General features: G+C 51.9%; 1 protein-coding gene across 1 annotated transcript in view; it reads right to left on the bottom strand.

The window, feature by feature from the left end:
* Positions 1-205: 205 nt before the first annotated feature.
* Positions 206-21,031, bottom strand: part of FBN3 (fibrillin 3) — a 97,825-nt gene continuing 76,999 nt past the window's right edge. The window contains exons 53-61 of the mRNA XM_011982052.1: positions 20,214-20,420; positions 18,972-19,097; positions 16,842-16,964; positions 16,496-16,612; positions 10,168-10,296; positions 9,958-10,077; positions 7,958-8,192; positions 6,952-7,102; positions 206-1,063 (exon numbers count right to left, since the gene is read on the bottom strand). Coding sequence (XP_011837442.1) covers positions 722-1,063; positions 6,952-7,102; positions 7,958-8,192; positions 9,958-10,077; positions 10,168-10,296; positions 16,496-16,612; positions 16,842-16,964; positions 18,972-19,097; positions 20,214-20,420 — 1,550 coding nt within the window. The 3' untranslated portion in view covers positions 206-721. The remainder of the gene's footprint in view (positions 1,064-6,951; positions 7,103-7,957; positions 8,193-9,957; positions 10,078-10,167; positions 10,297-16,495; positions 16,613-16,841; positions 16,965-18,971; positions 19,098-20,213; positions 20,421-21,031) is intronic.

The raw sequence follows: 21,031 nt of genomic DNA, 5'->3' as shown, positions 1-21,031 counted from the left end.
CAACAGAGCAAGACCCTGTCTCAGAAAAAATTAAAAAAAAATTGGAATGGTGTCTGGTATGCAGTACCTGATCAGGAAGCATGAGTCGTTATTACCAGTCTGGGGAGCCCACAAGGCCTTCTGCTTCCCCAGACACGAGATCTGCCTCGCCCAGCCCGAAGGCAGGATCTGCTTACTTCAAGAACTTGCCAACGGGCAGGCAGACTTAACCCAAAATAACTTTATTATCGTCTCCACTTTGATATAAAAGCATTCTCCAAATGGAGGGCAAATGCGGCAAGTCACGTGGGGTCTGGGCCCCCTGCACACCCTTCTGCTCCGAGGGATAAGCCCTGTGCCCACCCCAGTTGCCCACTGCCATGTCCTGCCAACCACCCACCCCCCCCCCAACCAGGGCAAGCCACAGTGCAGTACAGAAGTGAAAGCCTGAGATTGACCAGACACGGTCACCACAGGGCCTCTTCCTGACCTTGGCTGTGGGGCGGGGGGTGCACATTGCAGCTTCTTCTTGTCTCCAGGAAAGACTGAGTAACTGGGGGTCCCCCGGGGCTGGCACAGAGGCCCGGGCAGAGGCTGGGCTCGCTTGAGGTTGACGTGTAGCATTTCACTCTTCCTGAGTTTCGGGGTTCCACCTGATCAGCTGTCACTGCTGGGGATCAGTCCTTCCCAGTTCCAGAAGCCCCCTTCTCTGGACAGCTGAGGCCCATTGAGGCTCCTCCAACTAAAGCAACTGCAGCTGCACCTTCAGCCGCAAGGCCTGGCCCCGTGGCCCTGGCTGCCCCTCTGGCTGGACACCCCAGGGTCCTGCCACGTTGCTCACCACCTCCAGCTGGTAGATTCCAGGCCTCGGCCGCCTCCGCCCCAGCTGCAGGGAGCTGAAGCCACGGAGGTGACGCATGCGGAAGAAACCTTGCTCATTTCCACGGGCAATGACGTAGCGGACCCGGCCCTCCAGACCCTCCAGGGCCGGCCGGAGCTCCACGATGCGCTTGGCCCGGCCCAGGTGTGAGAGGTTCAGACCCAAGGTCAGCAGGGCCTCGGAGTCAAGGGTGGCCAGGCTCACCTGGGAAGAAAGGCCAGGTGTGTGGTCAGAGCCCACGATAATCCGGATGTGGAGTGGGTAGGGGGTCCTGGGATTGTGGCCAAAGAGGAGATTTTGACCAGTCTCTAAAGTGAAGGAAAGAGCCATAAAAAGGAATGAAATCATATCATTTGCAGCAATGTGGATGCAGCTGGAGGTCATTATCCTAAGCTAATTAATGGAGAAACAGAAGACCAAATACGGCGTGTTCTCAGTTATAAGCGGGAGCTAAAAATTACTTACCCGTAGACACAAAGATGGGAAGAACAGACAATAGGACTACTAGAGCAGGGAGAGAGGGAGGGAGACAAGGGTTGAAAAATGACCTATTGGGAGGCCAGGCGCGGTGGCTCACGCCTGTAATCCCAGCATTTTGGGAGGCCGAGGCAGGTGGACCACAAGGTCAGGAGTTCAAGACCAGCCTGACCAATACGATGAAGTCCTGTCTCTGCTAAAAATACAAAAATTAGCTGGGCGTAGTGGTGGGCGCCTATAGTCCCAGCTACTTGGGAGGCTGAGGCAGGAGAATCGCTTGAACCCGGGAGGTGGAGGTTGCAATGAGCTGAGATCACGCTACTATACTCCAGCCTGGGGGACAGAGCAAGACTGTCTCAAAATAATAATAATAATAAATAAATAAAAGGAAAACTACCTATTGGGAACTATGTTCACTGCTTGGATGAGGGATCAGCAGAAGCCCAAACCTCCTCATCATCCAATATACCCATCTATTAATAACAAACCTGTACCCTCTGAATCTAAAACGAAAAACAGGCTGGACACAGGGGCTCATGCCTATAATTCCAGCACTTTGGGAGGCTGTGGCAGGAGCTGAGGCCAGGATTTCTTTGTTTCTTTCTTTTCTTTTCTTTTCTTTTCTTTTCTTTTCTTTTTTTTTTGAGATGGAATCCCGTTCTGTTGCCCAGGCTGGAGTGCAGTGACATGATCTCAGCTCACTACAACCTCTGCCTCCCAGGTTCAAGTGATTCTCCTGCCTCAGCCTCCCAAGTAGCTGGGATCACAGGTGCCTGCCATCGTGACTGGCTAATTTTTGAATTTTTAGTAGAGACGGGGTTTCACCATGTTGGCCAGGCTGGTCTCAAACTCCTGGCCTCAAGTGATCCCCTCACCTCGGCCTCCCAAAGTGTTGGAATTACAGGCATGAGCCACCATGCCCGGCCAAGGCCAGGATTTCAAGGACAGAAGGCAACACAGTGAGACCTCATCCACCCACAAAAAGTGAAAATATTAGTGCTGGTGTGCATCTGTAGTCCCAGCTACTTGGGAGGCTGAGGCGGGAGGTCCCAGGAGTTCGAAGCGGCAGTGAGCTGTGATCACACCTCTGCACTCCAGCCTGGGTAACAGACTGAGACCCTGTCTCAAAAATATATACATATGTTTATTAGGCACCCACTGAATTCCTGGCAATCTTTGAGGCACTGGGGGTTCAGCAATGAGCAGATAAAACTCCTTCCCCTCAGGGAGTTTACCTTCTAGTAAAGCAAAGCAGATAGTAAACAAATACATGGAAAACGTAAAAGTGACAAGATGTGCTATGAAAAACCATGAAGTTGGCTGAGGGCAAAGGTGGACAGATCGCTTGAGCCCAGGAGTTTGAGACCAGCCTGAGTAACATGGTGAAACCCTGTCTCTATTAAAAATGCAAAAAATTAGCCAGGTGTGGTGTTGCATGCCTGTAGTCCCAGCTACTGGGAAGGCTGACATGGGAGGATCCCTTGAGCTCAGGAGTTCAAGCTGCAGTGAGCTATGATTGCACTGCTGCATTTTAGCCTGGGTGACACAGTGAGAGCAGGCTCCCCGAAAAAAAAGAAATTGATTTTAAAAATCAATAAATAGGCCAGGCACAGTGGCTCACGCCTATAATCCCAGCACTTTGGGAGGCTGAGGTGGGCGGATCACGAGGTCAGGAGATCGAGACCATCCTGGCTAACATGGTGAAACCCCGTCTCTACTAAAAATACACACAAAAAAATTAGCCAGGCAAAGTGGTGGGCGCCTGTAGTCCCAACTACTCAGGAGGATGAGGCAGGAGAATGGCGTGAACCTGGGAGGCGGAGCTTGCAGTGAGAGGAGATCACACCACTGCACTCCAGCCTGGGCGAGAGAGCAAGACTCCGTCTCAAAAAAAAAAAAAAAAAAAATCAATAAATAGGGTGGGCACGGTGACTCATGCCTGTACTTCCAGCACTTTGGGAAGCTGAGGTAGGTGGATCACTTGAGCCCAGGAATTTGAGACCAGCCTGGGCAACACAGTGAACCCTGTCTCTACAAAAAATACAAAAATTAGCTGGGCAGGCGTGGTGGTACACGTGCCTGTGGTCTCAACTACTTGGGGGATTGAGGTGGGAGGATCGCTTGAGCCCAGGAGTTCAAGGCTGCAGTGAGCCAAGATTGCGCCACTGCATTCCAGCCGGGATGACAGAGTGAGACCTTGTCTCAAAAAATAAAAAGAAAAAAAAAAAAGGAATAAAAAATAAAGTGGAGGAAAATACTGCTTCCCTTGGCATCTCAAGTCTGGTTCTTCATCCGCAAGGCCAGTGGTCAGCTGGATCTGTAGACTCAGTGGCATAAGGCTGAGGCTGCTTCTGAGAGAGGCAGGGAGACAGCCACTGTTACACACTACAGATCCCTGGTCTCAGCTAAGGGACCTTGCTCAGACCCCTGCCAGCCTGGGCCAAGGGAATCAAAGATTTGCTCTCAGAGACCCAGCAGCCAGGGGATTATTCAGATGACATTGGGACCCAGAGCCCTAAGGTCACTCAGAAGCGTCTTGGGATGGTTGGTGTTAGGAACAAGGGCCTTTCCACAGAACCCAGCCCCTAAAAGAATGCCAGAGCTGACAGAGAAACGGGATGCCAAGCAGGGCCAGAGAGGAGAGCGTAAAGGACCAGACAGAAGAGCCGCCTGATAGCTTCCGCTGTGCTTCCTGCATCTGGCTCTCTTTGAGAGCCCCCTGTGTGCCAATGACAAACCCTTCTTTATTTAAGCTCCTCTGAAGTGCTTTCCTGGTCTTGGCAGCTGGACAGGGCCCTGAATAAGACAGCGAGCCTCAATGGCAGGCTATCCCAGGGCTGGGTGACGTATCCAATCCCACAGAAAGTCATCTGTGTTTTCTTTGCCTTTGTTTTGGGGAGCACTGTGTTGGTTTGGCCTCATTTACATGCCGATGGAGTGTTTTGCTGTTGCATTCAAGTGAAAGTTATTCCTGTTCCCCAGACCCTCAATTCCGGAGATCTCAGGCCTTCTTCCCACGGAATGTTGTTAAGACTTATGCTCTTACCGACACCTGCTGGCAGTCAGTGGGTATTGCAGGCAAAGGCACAACATAGCCCTATTTTTGAGACATGGTCTCAGTCTGTCACCCAGGTTGGAGTGCAGAGGTGTGATCACAGCTTACTGCCGCTTCGAACTCCTGGGTTCAAGTAATCTTCCCGCCTCAGCCTCCCAAGTAGCTGGGACTACAGGCACATGCCACCACAGCTGGCTAATATTTTTACTTTTTGTGAGTGGAGGGGGTCCCACTATCTTACCCAGGCTGGTCTCAAAATCCTGGCCTTGGTTGGGCACGGTGGCTCACATCTGTAATCCTAGCAGTTTGGAAGACTGAGGTGAGCTGATCACTTGAGGCCAGGAGTTTGAGACCAGCCTGGCCAACATGGCGAAACCCCGTCTCTACTAAAAATACAAAAATTAGCCCTTCTCTGTCTTGATCTACTTGTGCCCTGGGACCCTGACAACCACTCCACTCACAAAAATTAGCCCTTCTCTGTCTTGATCTGCTTGTGCCCTGGGACCCTGACAACCACTCCACTCACTCTTATTGAGTACCAAGGGGTGCCAATACAGTAGTAAATCCTACAGACACAGTTCTGCCCTTATGAAGTCTACAGAAAATACCAGTAACTATGGGATAATATATATATCCACAGTTTTTCCCAGCAAGGGGGAAAAATAACTAGAGGGGAAAAGGGCCTTTCAGTAATACAAAGTAATACACTCACATTTTATCTAATATAGAAAGCCTCTCAAGCCCAATAACCATATCCCATTTCTCACTTTGTTTTTCCCCATAGCACTTATCATGTATCATATTTGTCATGTGTTATAAAATATGATATGTTTTACATGTTGATTTCTTGTGTGTCTCCCTTTTAGAATATCAGTCTCACGAGGGCAGGTGTTTTTGTTGTTGTTTTTGTTCGCTGTTGCTCCATTACAGTGCCCAGCAGCAGTATTCAGTAAAATCCATGGAGTGAAGAAGCTTCGTCCTAAATGTCTGCAGTGGGGGTGAGCTTGGGGTAATGGTTTCCATGCTCAATGATAATTGTTTGGGAAACAATGTAAAGTGGTGGCTTCGGAAGGCAGAGGGGCCCAGGATGGCTGGCCATGGATGCCAAGGCTGCTTGTAAAGAGAAGTCCATGTGCCATAGCCATGGAATCTCTGAACCTCCATGTTCAAGTTCTGTAACTTGGGCATGTGCCCTAACCTCTCTGAGCCTCAGTTCCTCCATCTGTAAATTTGGGATAATAGTGGCATCTAGACCGGGTGCAGTGGCTCATGCCTGTAATCCTAGCACTTTGGGAGGCTGAGATGGGCAGATCACCTGAGATCAGGAGTTCGAGACCAGCCTGACCAACATAGAGAAACCCTGTTTCTACTAAAAATACAAAATTAGCTGGGTGTGGTGGTGCACACCTGTAATCCCAGCTACTCGGGAGGCTGAAACAGGAGAATCGCCTGAACCCGAGAGGCAGAGATTGCAGTCAGCTGAGATTGTGCCATTGCACTTCAACCTAGGCAACAAGAGCGAGACTCCATCTCAAAAAATAAAAAATAAATAAAATAAATAGTGGCATCTACACCTCCCAGGGTTGTCATAAACATTGACAGGCTATGAACACAGAGCACTTGGAGTGATATCTGCATACAGCAGGTGTTGAATACATTTTTGACTTTCAGATCCCTTGGGTGATGGCTACAGGACTGACCCGTAGTCAGGGACTCTTCAGTTGAGGGGCAAGCAGCTGGCAGCTGTGGCAAAACTGCCCTCTCTGCACACCTTGATGGGGTGGCCCGAGGGGGGCAGGAGGGATGGAGGCATAGGCCTGCCCTACGGCTACCGAGTGGTGTGTTGAAGATCCCTGAGATTCCTAGAGACAAGACAGGTTCAGGAACTCCAGGAGCACCTCAGGCACAAGAGCGGTACAGGGCAGATGCTGAGTGGGTATAGGTTGGGGTCCTGAGGCTCCTAAGGGGAGCCTTTGCTGGGGTCCCCAGAGAAAAGACTCGCCTCCCCAAGGCTCAGACAGGGAAGGGGCTTGGGCTTAACTTGGGCTAAGGGTTTGTGAGAACAGCCCAGAGGAATGCACAGAAGAGCTGAGATGGGCAGAGCTGTGGCACAGAGGCCACTTAGGGCCCCATTGGAACTAAATCCCAAAAGGGTCCCAAGGGAGGGCTTCACCAACTAGGAGGTGAGGAGGTGACAGATTCCAGGGTGCAGGCAGGGTTGGAGGGGCCCGGGTATGTCCCCACATCCAAGTGCCTTTATAAACGGGACCCAGAGAGAGCGTCACAGCCCGGCCAGGATCTGTTTGGAAGATGCCTGACTTGTCACCAGGAGTGAGGTAGAGTGCTCAGGAGATGTGTCCCCCAAGACCCCCCAAGAAAAATCCCAGGGCTGAGAAAGCACGAGAAGATCCCAAGCCAGCACATGACATGGGGAACCTGCTGGGATGTGGAGCCTGGTGCTCCTTCTTGGGAGGCTGACATGACTAAGTCGGGTCCACAGCCTCTTTCCTACACTCACCCGTTCCCTGGCCACCCCCGCCCAGTGCAGCACCCATGTCACCTGGTGGTCCCTGTGGGCACTGCGTCGTGGCCGGTCCCGGGCAGAGAGGCCGTTGATCTTGCATTCGTAGCAGGCTTCAGTCGAGAGCAGCTCCTCTTTGTCCGGGGCGTCCTGGGGTCCGGGGCTGAAGCCCAGGCCAAAGACACAGTGCCTGCAACAGGATGAGCAGGGTGGGGGATTTCAGAGGTAGGCTCCTGGGACCTCCCCAGCCACCTCGCTCCACCCGCATACTCTTTTCTGAGTCATGCTGCAGATGCCCACGCACACATGTGCCTCTAAGCATGTGCTGGTGTGACTCCGTGTGCATGAGTGTGTGTGCACCACATAAGGGTGTGCATGTGAGTCCCTTGGTTCACCTGGGCATAGGTGTGAACACAGGAGTGAGAGGACAGGCACAGGCTGGGATGGACAAATGGACATTAGCATACCCAGGGCGTGCGCGTGTGCCAACCTGTGTGTTCACATGGGGAATATCTCATGTGGGCACATGTGTGCTTGTAGGAATGTGTGAATCTCCCTGAGTGTGCCCGGGGCGGGGGGTGTGTATAATGTGAGCACTCATAGACAGCTGATGCATGCCTCCTCACCTGTGCAAACCAGGATGTAGCAATGGCACAGTGCCCCCAGGGATGCGGGCATGCATGAGCCTGAGTGCACGCTTGGACATGCGTGTGCGCGCACACACACACACGTGTACATGCTGGGATCTGTAAATGCACGAGGGTGCCCACGCATACTGGTACGGGTGTGCGCCATGTGGACAACTGCATGTTAGTGGTGTGAGCCTGTGTGTGCACAGATACAGGTGCCACTGTAACTCTGTGTGTCCAGGACTCTGTGCATATGTGGGTAAATGCCTGCATGCATGGGCAGAAGGAGCTCTTCTGGTAAATTCTTGGCATGCACAAAGCCCCGTGTGTGTGCGTGTGTGTGTGTGTGTGGTTGCATGCACATGCATGGATGCTTGCAGGGCATAGAGTCTGTTCACGCCACTCCAGCCTCTCACCCTTGCCCAGCCCGGAAGAAGCCTTGAGGACAGCCACACAGGAAGCCACCGGGAGTGTTGGCACAGCTGTAGCTACAGGGGCCACGCCGTCCGGCGCACTCATCCACATCCTGGCAGCCCCCAAGGGTCTGATCAAAGTCAAAGCCAGAGGGGCAGACGCAGCGGAAGCCACCAAGAGTGTTGCGACACGAGGCGCTCCCGCAGGTCGGGGGCGACAGGGCACACTCATTCTCATCTGTGGGAGGAAAGGAGGAGGAGAGGGAGGACACAGAGGTGGGGCAGGGCAGCCTTCTCACCCCCAGAGCCCTCCACCTGAAATACTCTCTGTTCAGAGCCCAAGTCCAATGTCAAAGCCTCCAGCAACCTGGCAGTGAGCCCTGAGACTAGATCGGCCCCATAGCCCTGCTGCCCCAAACCCTGTGGTTCTCCTTCACTGCATCTCTCAACACTTCCCCTAAACCCCAAAGTGTGGGATGATCTAGAACAAGCTTTCTCACCCTCAGTGCTATGGACATTTGGGGCCGGATCTTTCTCTAGGGAGGAGCCGTCCTTGCACTGTGGGACGATGAACAGTACCCCTGGCCTCCACCCGCTTGATGCCAGGAAAATCCATTTGCCTCCAATTGTCTGTTTAGAGCTGGGAGTTTCACTCTGTTGCTCAGGCTGGAGTGCAGTGGTGCAACCATAGTGCACTGTAGCCTTGACCTCCTGGGCTCAAGGGATCCTCCTGCCTCAGCCTCCCAAGTAGCTGGGACTACAGGTGTGCACCAATATGCCTGACTAATCTTTTAACTTTTTGTAGAGATGGGGGTCTTTCTATGTTGCCTAGGCTGGTCTTGAACTCCTGGTCTCAAACGATCCTCCTACCTCAATATCCCACAAGAGTGAACTACCACGCTGGATCCCAGTTGTGATGATCAAAAATGTCTCCCAGACACTTCAAAATGTACTATAGGGGATGAAATGGTCCTCTGTTGAGAACCTAGTTAGGGGTCTAATTTATTCCTGTTTCCTTTGCTGGACTGAACAACTCAAGGCAGAAATGGTTTTTCAGCTCACTTCTGCATCTGAGCTCAGGGCCTAGTGAAAGGCAGGTCCTTGGCAAACAGTTGGGGAAAGAATGAATGAGTCAGTACAGAGAGGAGGAGACAAGTCGAGGAAGAGTTGCCAGCAAAGGCCAATGGTCTGTGGGATCCCCAAGATCCCCAGCGGACAAGCACCTTGCCTCGGGGGGCAGGGTCATGTGGTATGGGAAGCCCGAGAACTTAGCTAAAGACCCACCATGAGAGACAAAAGGAGAGGGCAGAGAAGGCAGTGCCTGTGAGGCAGTGGGAGAGCAGGGACAGCCACATCACCAAGGCCACAGGAGAGTGTGTCCAGGAGGGGCAGACTGTGGTGCCCAGAGTAGTGGAGGTAGAGGATGGAGGCCAAGGAGAGGTCTCAAGAGAGAGCAAGTGGGCCCGAAAATGGTAGAGGGTGAAAGCTGCACTGTAGTGGAGGAATGAAAAGAGCAGTGAAACGGGCTGCCAGGAGGTCCTGGAGCAGCCAGAAGAAGGGGGAAGGTTGCAGGGCAGAAGGCTAGCTCCCCAAATAAAGGGCCTCTGCAACAGCTATGACAATGATATAGCATTCACACCTCCATGGCCCCTTGCAGCACCCATAGCAGACATCAGTAATCACACTCATGGCAGACATCACTAATCAATCACAGCACTCTTTCCCTGTGATCACAGAATTGCAGACTTCAGGTCTCAGAATCTTTCTCAACTGAGTCCTCCAGGCCACCATGCCCTAAGGAATGAACTCAGACACTTTTCCATGCTTATTCTGCTGCACCTTGACTCCCCAGCAGTGGGGAACTCACTACCTTCTGGGCTAGCCTGTTCAATCTTTATATAATTGAGCTTGTCACAACATCTTGCAGGGTAGTGTCTGTTAGTCGCCTGCTCTGAGCAGATTCTGGTGGGGGCCCCAGCTTCTTCCCAGCCCCTTCCACTCACCCACACACTGGGCCCACTGGGAGTGCTGGGTGAAACCCTGGGGGCAGCCGCAGCGGTAGCCCCCTAACTGGTTCTGACAGCCATGCTGGCAGCGGTGGGGTCCATCACATTCATTCACATCTGAGACAGAGAGAGGGAGACAGGGTTTACCAGACGGCTCTCAGGACCAACACCCCCAAACACTAGACCCCAGCCAAAGCTGGGCTTTACCTTCACAGCCATGGCCTGAGCTGTCCAGGGTGAAGCCTTGGTGGCATTCACAGCGGAAGCTGCCCGGGGTGTTGTGGCAGTGCCCGCGGGCACCACATGGGCCAGGCTGGGCTGAGCACTCATCATTGTCTGCAGAAGAGAGAGATCGGGCAGGGTTGCTTGCTGGTTAAGGAACTCGTGTCAGGTGACACAATGCCAGTCCCACCACTGTGTGGCTTCAGGCAAGTTGCTCACCCTCTCTGTGCCTATTTCCCACGCTGTGAAATGAGATCTGTAACAGTTCCTGACTCACAGAATAGACGCCAATCTTTGAGATCCTGCACATAAAGAATCTCATCTCCACCGCCTTGAAGCTGTGTGTCCTTGGGCAACTTACCTACCTTCTCTGTGCCTCGATGTCCTCAGCTGTAACATGGAGATGATAATGTCTACCTCACTGCATTTTTGTGTGTGTGCGAGAGAGAATTAAATTAACCTAATCTTGTAAAAGACTTAGGGCAGTGCCTGGTAAAAGAGTAAAAGATAAACAAAGCCTCTTTTCCTTCTCCCATGGAAAAATGACATTGGGTTGCTTGTTGAGTTTTGTTCTCATGGAAACCTGACAATAATGTGAGGTCAGCTGGTGCCATGGACTGAATGTTTGTATCTCTCCAAAATCCTATGTTGAAGCCCCAACCCCCAGTGGGATGGTATTTGGAGATTAGGTCTTGGGGAGGTGATCAGGGTTAGAGAAGGTCATCAGGGTAGGGCTTTTATGATGAGAATAGTGCCCTTATAAGAAGAGACACCAGAAAGCTTGCTCTGTCTCTGCCAAGTGAGGATACAGCAAGAAGGCGGCTGTCTGCAAACCAAGAAGAGAGCCCTCACAGAACCAACCAGGCTGCCACCTTGATCTTGAACTGCCCGGCCTCCAGAATTGAAAAAAAATAAATCTCTGTAGTTTAAGCCACCCAGTGTATGGGCTGTCCGTCTCTCTCTCTCTCTCTCTCTCTCTATCTGTGTGTGTGTGTGTGTGTGTGTGTGTGTGTGTGAGCTATTGTTTTACACTGAATAGTCTGTGAACATCTTTCTATGTCTTTAAATAGTCTTACTATTCTTGGGGGCTGGTTACAGTGGCTCATGCCTGTAATCCCAGTGCTTTGGGAGGCCTAGGGAGCAGATCATCTGAAGTCGGGAGTTCGAGACCAGCCTGGCCAACATGGTGAAACCCCATCTCTACTAAAAATACAAAAAAAATTTAGCCAGGTGTGGTGGTACACGCCTGTAGTCCCAGCTACTAAGGAGGCTGAGGCAGGAGAATCGCTTGAACCCGGGAGGTGGAGGTTGCGATGAGCTGAGATTGTGCCACTGAACTCCAGTCTGGGTGACTGACAGAGAGAGATTTCATCTCGAATATATATATACACACACATATATATTTTTTCTTACTATTCTTATTTGCATAATTTTAAATGGCCACCACATCTTCACTTGGTGTGCATTTGCTCTGCTTCATTTAACCAACTGTTAATTTTCTTTTTTTTTAGATAGGATCTCATTCTGTCTCCTGGGCTGGAGTGAAGGGGCACAATCTCAGCTCACTGCAACCTCCACCTCCCAGGCTCCAGTGATCCTCCCACCTCAGCCTCCTGGGTAGCTAGGACTACAGGTGCACAAGACTATGCCTGGCTAATTTTTGTATTTCTCGTGGGGACTACATTGTCCACTACGTGCCCCAGGCTGGTCTCAAACTCCTGGGCTCAAGAGATCCTCCTGCCTCAGTCTCCCAAAGTGCTGGGATTACAGGTGCAAACCACTGCACCCAGCCCAATTTTTGGATTTGAATTTGCTAAATCCTACACTTGCAGTCTATGGTATTTTGTTATGGCAACCTGAGCTGACTAAAATGGCCAGGTTGCTATGATGGTAGGAGGGCATTGGTACAATGGCCAGAGAGCATTGCTACAAAGCCCATGACTGGTATATTGCATTTGAACTGGGATTTGGGGGAATGAACAACAAATTCCTGGTGGAAAACCTTGCTTTTGGCTTCCTTGAGTACAGAGATTCTTGACTCCAAGCGTATATCTGTGGAGATGTAGAGTCTCTCTCGGGGCCAGGCACAGTGGCTCATGCATGTAATCCCAACACTTTGGGAGGCCAAGGTGGGCGGATCACCTCAGGCTGGGAGTTCGAGACCAGCCTGGCCAACATAGTGAAACCCCGTCTCTACTAAAAATACAAAAATTAGCTGGATGTAGTGCTGCATGCCTGTAATCCCAGCTACTCAGGAGGCTGAGGCGGGAGAATCGTTTGAACACAGGAGGCGGAGGTTGCAGTGAGCCACGATCACACCACTGCACTCCAGCCTGGGTGACAGAGTAAGACTCTATCTCAAAAAAACAGAAACAAACAAACAAAAATTGAATATCTCTTGGGAACAACAGACATGGGAACATGAAGCTTCTAAGTAGGAGTGGCTCCTGCAGCTGCCCGAGCTGTCACTTGAGGGGCCACAGAGAATAGGTCTACACTCTGGCCAGAAAGAAATGTCTGGCACAGCCAGGCACTGTGGCTCATGCCTGCAATCCCAGTACTTTGGAAGGCTGAGGTGAGCAGATTGCTTGAGCCCAGGAGTTTAAGACCAGCCTGGGCAACATGGCAAAACCCTGTCTCTACAAAAAATACAAAAATTCGCCGGGCATGGTGGTGCACACCTATAGTCCTAGCTACTTGGGAGGCTGAGGCAGGAGGATCGCTTGAACCTGGGAGGTGAGATTGCAGTGAGCTGAGATCGCACCATTGCAATCTCCAGCCTGGGCAACAGAGCAAGACTCCATCTCAAAAATTAAAAACAGAAATGTCCGCCACCACCCACAATTTCTTTCCCCTACATCTAGCAAAGCAAACCAAGCGTCAGGCTGGCCTACTGTGGTCATGTAGTTTGCTCTTCTATTAATAGTTTAGTCATCAGCAAATGGGAACACCCTGGGACAAAATCCAAGCCATTGTCTGTTGTATCAATAAAGTTTTATTGGCACACAGACACGGTCTTTCATTTATGTATCTCTCCGGTTGCTTTGATGCTACCACGGCAGAGTCCAATCATAGTGACAGAGACCATCTCAATTATAAAGCTGAAAATATTTACTTCTCTTGAGCCCTTTACAGAAAAGGTTTGTTGACTTTTTTTTTTTTTTTTTTTTTGAGGTGGAGTCTCGCTCTGTCGCCCAGGCTGGAGTGCAGTGGCCGGATCTCAGCTCACTGCAAGCTCCGCCTCCCGGGTTCACGCCATTCTCCTGCCTCAGCCTCCCGAGTAGCTGGGACTACAGGCGCCCGCCACCACTCCCGGCTAATTTTTTGTACTTTTTAGTAGAGATGGGGTTTCACCGTGTTAGCCAGGATGGTTTCGATCTCCTGACCTTGTGATCTGTCTCTTATACACATCTAGATGTGTATAAGAGACAGCTACTACCTGCCTGGCTGAGAATTTAAACTCTTTTCTAGTGAGAGTCATGTGTGAGCTTGCTCCATGGATGGTACCCATGTGATGCATGGCCCTGGTCCATGCAGCTGCTCACACATCCAGTGAAAACTTTACTGTTTTTTTTTGTTTGTTTGTTTTTAATAGAGATGGGATCTCACTATGTTGCCCAGGCTGGTCTCAAACTCCTGAGCTGAAGCAATCCTCCTGCCTCAGCCTCCCAAAATGCTGGGATCACAGGTGTGAGCTGAAAACTTTACTGTTGCAGAAAAAGTGAAATGCATCTTGTTTCAAGAGTCTTTGTTCAAATGTTCTCTCTCTCTCTTTCTCTCGCTCTCTCTTTTTTTTTTTTTTCGAGAAAGAGTCTTGCTCTGTCTCCTAGGTTGGACTGCAGTGGCATGAACATTGCTCACTGCAGCCTCAACTTCCTGGGTTCAAGAGATCCTCCCACCTCAACCTCCTGAGTAGCTAAGACTACAGTCAGGTGTCACCACCTCTAGCTAATTTTGTATTTTTTGTAGAGATGGAGTCTTGCCATGTTGCCTGGGCTGGTCTCGAACTCCTGGCCCTAAGCCATTCTCCCAAAGTGCTGGGATTACAGGTATGAGCCACAATGCCCAGCCAAATGTTCTCTTTTGGTGACACTTCACCTGATCCCTCTCTTAAAACTGAAGCCCTGGCCGGGCGTGGTGGCTTAAGCCTGTAATACCAGCACTTTGGGAGGCCGAGACGGGCGGATCACGAGGTCAGAAGATTGAGACCATCCTGGCTAACACGGTGAAACCCCATCTCTACTAAAAAATACAAAAAACTAGCCAGGCGAGGTGGCGGGTGCCTGTAGTCCCAGCTACTTGGGAGGCTGAGGCAGGAGAATGGCATAAACCCGGGAGGCGGAGCTTGCAGTGAGCTGAGATCCGGCCACTGCACTCCAGCCTGGGCGACAGAGCGAGACTCTGTTTCAAAAACAAAAAACAAAAAAAACTACAACCGAAGCCCTCTCTGAGGTGGGAGGATCACTTGACACCAGGAGTTTGAGGCTTCAGTGTGCTATGATCACATTTGTGAATAGCCACTGTACTCAAGCCCGGGCAACAGAGTCATGAAGAGACTCCATCTCTAAGAAACAAAAAACAAAAACAAAAACAAAATCCAGGTGTGGTGAGCCTGTAGTCCCAAGTACTAGGGAAGCTGCAGTGGGAGGATTGCTTGAGCCCAGGAATTTGAGATTTCAGTGCACTGTGATCATATCACGTATTCCAGCTTGGGTGACAGAGCAAGACTCCATTTCTATAACAAACAAACGAACAACACAACACAACCAAAACCCAACAACAACAAATCTCTCCCTGCCTCCCAAAACAACCCTGCGGTCCTCTCCTTCTTTCCTGAACTCCTGCTTTTATTTTTTCTTTCTTTCATGACATGCATCACCTTTGAGCACACTATTCTGTTAATTGTTTGTTTGTTTGTTTTTGAGACAGAGTCTTGCTGTGTCCTCCAGGCTGGAGTGCAGTGGCACAATCTTGACTCACTGCAACCTCCACCTCCCAGGTTCAAGTGATTCTCTTGCCTCAGCCTCCTGAGTAGTTGGGATTACAGGCGCCACCACCACGCCCAGCTAATTTTTGTAATTTTAGTAGAAACAGGGTTTTGTCATGTTGGCCAGGCTGGTCTCGAATTTCTGTCCTCAAGTGATCTGCCAGCCTCACCCTCCCAAAGTGATGGGGTTACAGGCATGAGCTACCACACCCAGCCACACCATTCTGTTAATTTCTTGTTATGTCTGCTTCTAGTCTGATTCTGTGCCAGAAGGAAAGTTCCATGACGAAAGAGTCCTGTCTCTTATGTTTGTTGCTGTACCCCCAGGGTCTATAACAGGGCCCGACAAACCATTTCTGTTTCTGTAACAGGCTCTGTCCCAAGACTCTTCTCTGCCAATATAGTGCAAAAGCAGCCACAGGTGATTGTAAGCAAGTGGGCTTGGCTGTGTGTCAATAAAACTTTATTAACAAAAGCAAGCAGGGGGCCGCGCTTGGCTGGCAGGCTGGAGTTTGCCACCCTTTGGTCTGGAGCACCGCCTGGTACACAGTAGGTGCTGTCTGGGCAGATTAGTTGGAGCATGAATGGCGCCACCCTTGACTAGGCTCTGCCTTTGGGGAAGATTGGGTTCCCTGGGAGCCACAAGACACTAAGAAACAATGATGGTAGCAGATGCTCTTGTGACTTTAGCTGTGGAACTGATTTCCTCTTGGGACTATGTGAGACCTGGGATTTCAGGAGCGCTCTGGGGAGGCTCTGGGAGGCAGACCCAGCAGGCACTTGTCAGGGGGAAGGCAAGGTGCCATGAACCAAGGCCAGAGGGCCTCTCTCCTCCCAAAGGAGAGGAAGGAGGTTCTAGATGCCTCCAGGAAGCAAGCACTGAGGAAGTAAGGACTTTGTTCTGATCATCCCCACGTTCCCAATGTCCAGTACATGTTGGGTGCTTTTTTTTTTTTTTTGAGACAGAGTTTCGCTCTTGTTGCCCAGGCTGTAGTGCAGTGGTGTGATCTTGGCTCACCACAACCTCTGCCTCCTGGGTTCAAGTGATTCTCCTGCCTCAGCCTCTCGAGTAGGTGGGATTACAGGCACCTGCCACCATTCCAGGCTATTTTTTTTTGTATTTTTAGTAGAGACGCGGTTTCACCATATTGGCCAGGCTGGTCTTGAACTCCTGACCTCACGTGATCCACCCACCTCGGCTTTCCAAAGTGCTAGGATTACAGGCAAGAGCCACTGTGCCCGGCCAACTTGATATTTTCTTGGTGAGCAAAATAACTAAGGCTGGGGTTGTGCATCACCTCCCGGTGAGGGGCAAGGGTCACTCACCGAAGCAGGCCTGGTGGCGCTGGGTGAAGCCGGGTGGACAGCGGCAGGAGAAGGCGCCCACAGTGTTGACACAGAGGAACTGACAGTTGTGCTGCCGGGAGGTGCATTCGTCCAGGTCTGCAGCACAGATAGTCCAGCAGGCTCAGGGCAGGGCCCAGTCGGGGGTTAGGGGCTTCCCAGGGGCTGCCCTTGCTACCTCCAGGCAGAGGGATGACAAGAGAAAGATCCCGGAGATGGTGCTTGACTCCATGCAGATGGGAGGGGGTGAGATTGCAGGGGACAGGAGCAGGCAGGACCCTAGACTGCATGCAGTGGCGGGAGTGGGGGAGAGTTGAAAGGACATCACCTTTGCAGGTCCTGCCATCCTCCTCCAGCAGGTAGCCTCGGGGACAGCTGCATAGGAAGCTGCCCTTCGTGTTTTTGCAGAGGAAGGTACACGGCTTGGGGACCTGGCTGCACTCGTCCACATCTAGGGAAGGACAGTGGGGTGTGGTGGGGCGGGGTTAGACAGACATTCCCTGGGGGTGTTCAGGGACTGGGGTCTCCACCCAGACCTGGACCATCCGGAATCTGTGGACTTACATAGGAATTAACACTTTTTCTGCAAAAAGCCAGATGGTAAACACATTTGGTTTTGCAGGCCACATCGTCTCGGACACAACTACTCCATGTGGCCTTTGTACCAGCAAAGCAGACACTGAGGGTAAGCAGACAAATGTGTATGGCTGTGTGCTAATAAAACTTTATTGACAAGAACAATTGGAGGGCCAGATTTGACCCTCAGGCTGGGGTTTGCCTCCTGCTGACTTAGATGTACACTTGCTACAAAACGTAACTGAAAAATCTCAGGATGTGCAAAATAAAAGAAACAACAGCAGGAAAGTGGCCCAAATGGGATGGGGGTGGGAGAAGGAAAGGATGCTCCCTCCCTCCCTCCCTTCCTTCCTTCCTTCCTCTCTTTCTTGAGACGGACTCTTGCTGCATCACCCAGGCTGGAATGCAATGGTGCAATCTCGGCTCACTGCAACCTCCGCGTCCCATGTTCAAACAATTCTCCTGCCTCAGCCTCCCAAGCAGCTGGCATTACCGGCACATACTACCGCACCTGGCTAATTTTTTTCTTTTTCTTTCTTTTTTTTTAGTAGAGATGGTTTCACAATATTGGTCAGGCTGGTCTCAAATTCCTGGCCTCAAGTGATCCTCCTGCCTCAGCCTCCCAAAAGGTGCTGGGATTACAGGCATGAGCCACCTCACCTGGCGTTCTTTCCCTTCCTTCCTCTCTTTTCTTTCTTTCTTTTTTCTTTTCTTTCTTTCTCTCTTTTTTCTTTCTTCTTTCTTTCTTCTTTCTTTCTTTCTCTTTCTTTCTTCCTTCCTTCCTTTCTTTCCTTTCTTTCCTCTTTTCTTCCTTTCTTCCTTTCTCTTTCTTTTCTCTCTTTCTTTCTTGACAGAGTCTCACTCTGTTGCCCAGGCTACAGTGCAGTGGCATGATCTCAGCTCACTACAACCTCTACTTCCCGGGTTCAAACGATTCCCCTGCCTCAGCCTCCCAAGTAGCTGGGATTATAGGCATGCAGAAGCACGTGCAGCTAATTTTTGTATTTTTAGTACAGATGGGGTTTCACCATCTTGGCCAGGCTGGTCTTGAAATACTGGCTTCAAATGATGTGCCCACCTTGACCTCCCAAAGTGCTGAGATTATAAGCATGAGCTACCATGTGTGGCCGGTTTTTTTTTGTTTTTTTGTTTTTTTTTTGAGACAGAGTCTCGCTGTGTCGCCCAGGCTGGAGAGCACTGGCATGATCTCAGCTCACTGCAACCTCCACCCCTCCAGGTTTAAGCAATTCTCTGCCTCAGCCTCCGAAGTAGCTGGGATTATGGGATTACCGGCGCGTGCCACCACGCCCGGCCAATTTTTTTGCATTTTCAGTAGAGACGGAGTTTCACCATCTTGGCCAGGCTGGTCTTGAACTCCTGACCTTGTGATCCACCCGCCTCAGCCTCCCAAAGTGCTGGGATCACAAGCCAACACGCCCGGCCTTCTTTTTCATTTTTTAAGAGACAGGGTCTCACTCTGTCACCCAGGTTGGACTGCAGTGGCGCAATCACAGCTCACGGAAGCCTCAGACTCCTGAGCTCAAGCAGCCTCCCAGGTATCGGGGGCTATAGGCGCATGTTGGACTACAGGCCACCATTCCTGGCTAATTTTTTTTTAGCAAGATGGGGTCTTGCTATGTTGCCCAGGCTGGTCTGAAACTCCTGGACTCAAGTGATCCTCCCACCTCGATCTCCCAAAATACTGGGATTACAGTAGCGGGCCATTGCACTTGGCCCTCAGTTGTCTGTATGGTTCGGGCACCACTTTGTAAATGAAACCCTAACATTGCAAACTGCAAAGTCTCAGGGAAGTTGTGGTCAGGGGCTGCGCAGGAGGTGGCCGGGCTGGGCCAAGGGTGCAGGTGCAGAGGGCTGGGCTCACCCAGGCAGGTGGTGGCAGTAGCATCTGGTGTGTACCCGGCCTGACAGTGGCAGCGGAAGGAGCCGAGGCTGTTGATGCACTCTCCATGGGCACACAGGTGAGCAAGCATACGGCATTCATCTACATCTGGGGAAAAGCAGGGCGCAAATGGGGCTGGCTGGCTACCTTGGGCCATTGAGGCATGTCTCCTCTCTGGCCGCAGCCATCTCCTCGGAGCAAAGTCCAGCCTGCCTTCCACACCCGCCACTGCACCCCAGCTCATGTGGACCCCATCTTCAGGCTGCGGATGACACCTGAGCCCGCAGGACAAGCCCATGAAGCTTCCCAGGGAGGGGGACACACACCCACCTCCCCCGGCCTCAACAGCGATACCTCCTCAGTGCACCAACATGCACAACAGAGATACACAGTGCATGCAACATGACACAACCACACACCCGACGCTCCTGCAGAAACACGGGAACATACACCCACACTCAGGGACTCCCGCGTCTCCCCCCAGACACACCCCCAGAAAGCCATTTCCTCCCCAGTCCTATTGATGTCACTGCTGGTCACACAGATAACCCATCTCACTCTCAGTGACACACTCAGTGAGACACGCTGATGTCCCCACACTGGCTCACACGCACTCACACACCTGCCCTTGTACACTCACCCAAGCCCACAACACACAGGCCGCCTCCCAAAGTGCTGGGATTACAAGCGTGAGCCACTGTGCCCGGCCTATTTTGTTTTTGTTTTTGGAGACAAAGTCTCGCTCTGTCGCCCAGGCTGGAGTGCGGTAGCACTATCTTAGCTCATTGCAGCCCCAAATTCCTGGGCTTAAGCTTAAGCAATCCTCCAGCTTCAGCCTCCCAAAGTGCTGGGATGACAGGTATGCCACTGGGAGGCAGAGGTTGCAGTGAGCTGAGATTGCACCACCGTACTCCAGCCTGGGTAACAAAGCAAGACTCTGTCTCAGAACACACACACACACACACACACACACACACGCTGACTCTCACACACACACACATTGACTCACACACCTGCTCCCTCAACTCCCCGAGTTCTTCCACGCATATGGAGCACATGTACTGGTTCTCATATCTGCTAGCACAAAGACACACACACACACACACACACGCACACACAGAGTGGCTCACACATTCTAGCACCTGCTGCAGTACAGACGCATGACCCTCAGCAAATTCCCCCGCTTCTTGCCTCCCTGAGGGTCCTGAGGGCATGGGCACCCACCTCGACCCTCAGCGGTGTAGCCTGAGCCGTGGGGGCACAGCTTCCTGTAGGCGGAGGTGCCAGGCAGGGGACAGAGCTCGCAGCGGGGCCCCCAGCCCCGACCACCCCCACAGCAGCACTCGGCCCTGGTGACAGCCTCGCTGCTGCTGGACAGAGCCTGGCACATAGCCTGCAGCACCTCGGCAAAGCAGGGCCCCTGCCGGATGTCTGCGGAGAACAACAGGAAAGCCAAGGGTCACTCCAGGAGGCTGGTTTGGGGGCAAAGACTGATCTTACTTTGGGGCAAGCTGTTCTTTGGGGATGTTGGGAATAGGGGTATCCAGGAGGGAGCTAGATACACAGGACAGATATCTGGGGTTAGTTCCCAGGAAGTGGGAGATCTGGGGAAGGTTGGTTCCAGGGTGTGGCACCAGTGAGGTTGGAGAAGGTGTGGAGAAGGCCTCTCACTCTTCCAGGATTTAACAGAAGGGACAGAGGGAAGAGGGACAGCAGGGGAGCACTGGACGTGTGTGTCCAGATTAGCTCAGCAACCCCCTGGGTTGCCCCCCAGTGCCCCAGGCCCCTTGGGGAGCTCCCAGGCAGTAGGAGGGACAGGCAGTGGGGGGACAGGCAGTGGGAGGGACAGGCAGCGGGGGAGACAGGCAGTGGGAGGGACAGGCAGCGGGGGAGACAGGCAGTGGGAGGGACAGGCAGCGGGGGAGACAGGCAGTGGGGGAGACAGGCAGTGGGAGGGACAGGCAGTGGGAAGGACAGGTGGTGGGAGGGACAGGCGGTGGGAGGGACAGGCGGTGGGAGGGACAGGCAGTGGGAAGGACAGG

This window comes from Mandrillus leucophaeus, unplaced genomic scaffold, assembly GCF_000951045.1.
Source record: "Mandrillus leucophaeus isolate KB7577 unplaced genomic scaffold, Mleu.le_1.0 Scaffold234, whole genome shotgun sequence".
NCBI classification, from domain to species: domain Eukaryota; kingdom Metazoa; phylum Chordata; class Mammalia; order Primates; family Cercopithecidae; genus Mandrillus; species Mandrillus leucophaeus.
This window is presented reverse-complemented; position numbering and strand designations above follow the sequence as displayed.